This window comes from Ciconia boyciana, chromosome 9 (genome assembly GCF_034638445.1).
Source record: "Ciconia boyciana chromosome 9, ASM3463844v1, whole genome shotgun sequence".
Classification (NCBI taxonomy): Eukaryota; Metazoa; Chordata; class Aves; order Ciconiiformes; family Ciconiidae; genus Ciconia; species Ciconia boyciana.
In genome coordinates, this window is record NC_132942.1 from 31843353 (window position 1) to 31849653 (window position 6301).

Genomic DNA, 6301 nt, shown 5'->3' on the forward strand with positions numbered 1-6301 from the left:
ATCATGAGTGTGTGGTGGAGAATCCTACTGGATCCTAGGTCTGTGCTAGAGACAAGTGGCAATTAAATGACAAAACTGTAGGAAATTAAGCAGTAGAGCAATTGCCAATGGCAACTCCCATGAAGACTGGTCTAGTCTGTAGGTTTATGCCAGTTGCTGAAAACTTTGAAATGTCTTTTTTACCTTAACTGAATGTAATGTTCTAAAGGTAACTGATCGAACTTCCCTAGTCCTTGAGTTGACCACTGTTGTGAAAATTGTCCTGGCTTGATTGGATAGTGAGTGAGACCTTGGTGGGAGTGTCCAATAATTTAGTGCTACCTGTTTTCTGAAAAAGGCAAATATGATCCTAGGAAACAAGAATTATGGTGTAGACAACAATTAGATCATTGATCTACTGATGTAGAAGTCTGGCTTGGAGGGGAGGAGGAATGGGGAGATAATCTAATGGCTTTACTTGCCCAGTGGTATAATTAATGCTATTCAAAAATCTTAATGTTGCTCTGTATCTGTTGATGCTGTTTCTCTTAAGAGAACTGTTAAGCTGATTGTTTTGTTATAAAACATCCATAGCAGATCACGATGATCATGTCCATGTAGATACATTCATATAGCAGGCATATGCCCTCCTAGTTTACAATATTTGCTAACCATGTTTGTTTAATTCTCAAGGTCAGTCCTTGTAACCTAGGAATTGTCTTTGAATAATGGTTTTGCAGTTTCAACTGCAGTTACCCAAATGTTGTAGGCTACTACTTTTTCCCATGTATCACTTGTTAAGGCTACAAAGTTATGACTCTTCCACAGTTCTTAATTACTTTACTGAAATTTTACAAAGTAAATAATTTCAAAATACTGTCGGTAAACTTTAACATCAACTGTACTAACATGCATTTTGGCTGTGGCAGTGGACAACTATGGCTGTTGAATAGCTATCACTGTTGTCAGCAAAGGAAAGCATCTGTTAAGCTACATAGAAAATACTTATGACAGTAGAAATGAACTTGCATCACTAGTGATGTCCAAATCTATACCTCTTGTGGGACAAATCTAGTCAAAACTCGGGATCTAGCTGTGTGAGCCTCTCTTGTGGCAGAGGCAGAATGGCAGAAACAGTATGTAGTTTACATTCTTGTTTTTCACACTCCTGGTCAATAGCAAGGCTGTAAACTTTAACAGATTTTTTTGAGTCATGTTGTTTATGATGTGTGACTTTGGAAAATGTCTGAATACTTCAAGTAACACTTTTTTTTTTGACCACTGATTATTTGATGAATGGATAGATCCAATGGGTGGGGTAGGGGAGAACAACACTTTTTTTTTCCCTTTCAGAATGAGACAGAACTAGTAAAAGTCTAATTGGAAAGGTTTTAAAAATTACTCCAAGGGAAGTTTACCTAAAGGTCTGTCCATAGCAAGATCTGTCTGTCACAGATCTCATAGACTAATTATGCTTACTTCACTTACAGCAAAAGATAGAAGACATACAAGACCATCAGTCCTGTAAGGAGTAGAGGTTTGACTTGAGTAGATTCCTCCCCATGCAGGATTCTGGCAGGGGGCAGGAAGTCATAGCTGAGGGAGGAAACTCATGGTGAAACTCTTCCAATGTATAAACTCTCAATTCTCATATCTCTTATCACAAAGCTCAAAACCCTTTTATATTGCTGTCCCTGAACTTAGTTCTACTAAAAATTCTACTCTTATTTCTCAACCACCTTTACTCAAATCAGTGCTCCCTTACCTGCTACCATTGCTCAGCTTCTTTGGTAACCTGACTGTTCTGGTGCCTCTTGTCCCATGCTTTTACTGGACACCAGTATTTAATTTTTTGCATTGGTCATGATCTTGTCTGGCTTGCCACTAAGTGGGGGAAAAAGCATACTGCACTTAACATCTGAGACCCTTGACGTCTTAGAGTGGCTTTGGGGGTAAAATATAGCAGGTCCAAGATTAACACTTTATGAAATTCCCTACCAGCAATATTTACAGTTATTAAAAGTGAGAGAGCCTGAACTCTAATTATTGGCCATGAATGTTGTATTCCCTTTTCAGCACTTTAATGCTAGTGCACCATTACCAGAAAACATACTGTTGGCATAATTTCCTAAAGAGTTTTGAGAAATTACCTTTCTTTTCATTGCTGTGATTTCTCCAGCTACATGGATGACTATTTCTATACATTCATAAATATCTACACTTGTACCTACTTATCAGTATTCCATAAACCACCCAGTGCACACTGCACTTAGTACTTAGCCAGTTTATGCTCCCACTGAAAGCAAGATGTACTAATTGTCAGCCTTCATGCTTTCTTTTTCTCACATAAAAATATGCGGATGAATTTTGGCTTTTCCTGGACACAGGAGTTTTATAAAGGCTTTCCTAAAGCTCATGTGACACAGTGGGTATAGAACTGGGTTAATGGCGGAATTCACCCACAGAAGCCAAAATGAAGTCTCATAGAGTGAGTACTGCACACAGTGCCCATGGCAAGCTGCTCTGATGATCATCAAAAGTGTATATGGAGCCCAACACAAACCAAACACACAGACAATAATTGCTAAAGACTTTGCTACTCTTTTATCCCGGGAAAGTCTAAATCTATTTGCCATAGTGTTAGCAATGTCCACTCTGCTGGTGGCATTGCATACACTTTCTGTAGTTTTGTAGAAACCATTCCTATGAGGCTTTGTCTCAACTTCTACCTGAAGTGGTGGAAGGTCTTGATTGACATTAAAATTTAATGACTGATTGTCAAGCTTATGTAGGCTGAGCCTTGAATCCTTTTTTGGGGGAGAAAGGCTGCTTGCTCTCTTCTTATGTTTGTGTCTGTTAGCCGGTTTTACAAAAAATATAGTGTGTTCCCTTTTTTTCCCCTGGAAACTCATTTCACAGTCCTCTTGACCAGGTGATAGGTTTTCATTTCTGAGGGATGTGCGTTTCCTGATATTGAGGTAAATGCTTAAGTTAAAGTATGTAACAGTGATGAAAGGTGTAAAGAATTCAATAGTAGAGGCAATCATTAGGAAATACCAGTTGTAGAAGAATTCTGCATGACATTCTCCTTCAGGGAGGATGCTCTTCTGGGCAATGTGCTCCCAACTGAGAATGGCTGGACCATAGAGAAGAAAAGCAGCAATCCATACAGTGATCATCTTCAATACAGCATTTCTGGTCATCCCTTTCTGAGCCCTGTAACTGATCTGAGAGGGAGAAAAGTTAAGTCATATACATTACTAGTATCTCAAAGAGATACCTTGGAATATGACCCCTTCTGTCACTTGTGAGGGTTGATAATACATTGGTTTAGGGATGAGGGTTATACCAAGCTTACCAGTACCACAGAAAAGCTATTTCTGAAATATCAGTTCCAAGAAACGTTATCAAGGTGACCGGATATGTTCCGAGAACGTGCATTGGATCTTAAAAGCTAGAAAATCAAGGCTTTTCCAAAGCAAATAACCACTGCTATTCCTAGAATTGGTTGTTACCAGTTGCTTACATATTCAATTGCATTAGCTGTGACACCAGTTTACAGAATGTCTAAAAACATGGCCCTTCAAAATTCACTTATTTAGAACTTTTAAATAATTTAATTTAAAATACATAAAAGGATCTGAATTCCTAGAACACCTATGCAAGTTCTTTTCTTTCTGCTTTGTAGATACAGCCTTTTTTTTTTTCTTACTGTGCAAATCATACAAAAAAATTTAATGGATAACAGCTTTTACTTCTGTTGGATATCTTTAATTTCATTCTTTTATGAAGTACTTGCAGAACTCCTATTTGCAATTAAGATGTATAGATGGAGTGTTGTGGTCTGCAAAGTGCTTTACAGGAATTTCAGTTATTTAGAAAATAGAGAAGCTAAGGTGCAAAAAAAAAAAAAGTATGTATGTCAGTAATACTGAGTCAGTAAACCCTATCAGCAATAAAATCTTAAAATCAAGATCTTCTCAATATTCTAATTCCCTGGTGTACTGGACAATATTCGTATAGTGAATTGGAATTCAATCTTCACATCTCTACAGTGGCCACAGTGTTTTGGAATATGAAGTCCTCAAGCTTGAATTCTGTGTAAGATTCATGTTTACTGCCTCAGTCTGTGGATCTTGATCTCCAAAGCCAATGCTGTTCTGATAGAATACCCACACAGCTGAGGAATCCCGAGTTTGTCTGAATCGGGTCTGATTTTGCAATCCTTGACAAAGCTACTAATGATTTCAGGAGCAGTCTTGTTGGAAGATTACTATTTTCATTGAGATAGAGAGTAATTCAGAACTTCATATATTCCTGTTCATATGTTCTTATACTGCCCTAACCCAACAGGCAGCTTCTGTACTCTTGCCTGGGGAGGGATTTTTATATGAAGGATTAATTGGAAGTATTTTAAAGTGGCTGATTTTTTTCATTTATTATGACCAGTTTCCCTTTCTGTTTCTGAAACCATCCAGTCTATATATTTATACTATGTGTATAGTCATGAGAGTTTGGTTTATGAAAGCAAAATTCATGGCTAATTCAGAACCTAGAAAATAAAGGAATTGTAAGTGTTGACTGTTTAAGAATTAATCTGTTCATTTCTCCCTCTTCAAAAAGAAGCTGGTAAAATACAATTTGCATATAAACTGTTAAAGTGATCTTGCAGCCTCTCTTGGTACTGTTTGCCAAAAAAGTATCATTGCCTCTTAGTGTGATTTAGAATGAGCAATGAAGCTAAATTAAGGTTTTAGGCAAATTTGGGTGGAACGGGGGCTGAAGAATAACCAAGAAGTGTGTGTAGAAGAGTGAAACCTATTAGCAGGTAAAATGTGTTATTTTGGCACCATCCAAAATACTTCGAGGCAGTATGGTCTAGGTGAAAATGAAGTTAGTTTTTTATTTTGTGAAGTCTAGTCTACTTCTTTTTCGATAACCGACATGCTGCATGGCTGAGGCAAGGCTCTAGCTATTTCTGTGGCTGTTACATGGAAATAGCATTTGCATCCTTTGAAAGATGTTAATTTATATTCTGCTACTTTTGAACTATACACAGCTGCATACCTCTAATTCTCCCTGAGAGTCTGCAAGGACTCTGTCTCTGCTTTGTGCTGCAGCTGGGATGCAGCTAGGCTGCCTTAGGCTATCAGTTCTCCACAAGTGCATTGCCGTGTTCTGAGGGAGATGGTCTGTTTCAGCTGGGTAATACTTTTTAAGCTTATCCAAGGTGTGGCTGGGAAGGAAATAAGTACACCTTGTTCCCTCTGCCCTTCTAGCCAGGACAGCAGCATATACAACCTGTGCCTGTTTCTAAAACAGAGTACCTCTTCCAATATAAAAGTGAGAAGCAAATGTCTTTTCTGCCAAAGCTGATCACTCCCAGAACTATTTCCAGGACCAAGGGGAACTGCCTAGATACCCTGTCTCCTGTGGTGTTTGAGTGAGGTGCAATGGCATTGAGAGCCAGCTGACCTAAGCAAACCATCCTGCTTGAAAGGGCAGCCTTGGAGCCCATGCAGACCGCCTTCAGGACCACTTCCCCAGCCCTTACCGCTTTGGTGACAGAGATGAACCTGTCGAAGCTGATAAGGACGATGTTGAAGACGGAGGCGGTGCACACCAGGTAGTCTACCACCAGCCACAGCTTACACAAGCCCCTGCCGAGTCTCCACTCGCCCGTCAGCACGTAGGGGATGTAGAGGGGGATGCAGAAGCCGCCTGCGGACAGAGCTCGGCGGTGACAGGTGCAGCGCCGCGGACCGCAACCCTCCGCCCCTCCCGGCGCCCCGGAACTCACCCACCAGGAGGTCGGCGATTGCCAGGTTGAGGAAGAAGAAGTTGCCCTGCGTGCGGAGGCTCCGGTCCACCACGAACGCCAGAATGACCAGGGCATTGCCCAACACCGTGGCCAGCACCAGCAGCCCCATGAGCGCCGCCAGCAGCGCGGCGGTGGCGGCGGCGAAGGGCCCGCCGCGCTGCCCGTCCGCCGCACAGGCGTTGCCCGCCGCCCGCGGGCTGCCGGAGTGGTTGAGCCACGGCAAGTCCTGGCCCATGGCTCCCGGCGGAGAGCCCGCGGCGCTCCCCGCGCTCCGCCGCTGCCCAGTCCGGCTCTGCCGCTCTGCTGTTAGCACCGCCTCTGCCCCGCCACAGCCGCCGCCGGGCGGAGGGAGGGGCCGGGCGCGGCGGGCTGTGGGGCGGCTCGGCGATGCCCGGAGTCAGCCCGGCTCCGAGCCGTTGCTGGGAGGGCGCCGGTGTGGCAAAACTTTCCGGAGTCCTGCTGCGGGCGGGAGGGCCCCGCTCCCGCTGTCCGCCGGCTGGC

General features: G+C 42.7%; 1 protein-coding gene across 1 annotated transcript; it reads right to left on the bottom strand.

Moving 5' to 3' along the window:
- Nucleotides 1-2321: 2321 nt before the first annotated feature.
- On the bottom strand, nucleotides 2322-6035 carry LOC140656902 (histamine H3 receptor-like). The gene is made up of 3 exons (XM_072873160.1): nucleotides 5780-6035; nucleotides 5534-5700; nucleotides 2322-3206 (listed from the first exon to the last, which is right to left on the bottom strand). The coding sequence occupies exons 1-3, from the start codon at nucleotides 6033-6035 to the stop codon at nucleotides 2322-2324; spliced, it is 1308 nt and encodes a 435-aa protein (XP_072729261.1).
- Between the last annotated feature and the right edge of the window lie 266 nt (nucleotides 6036-6301).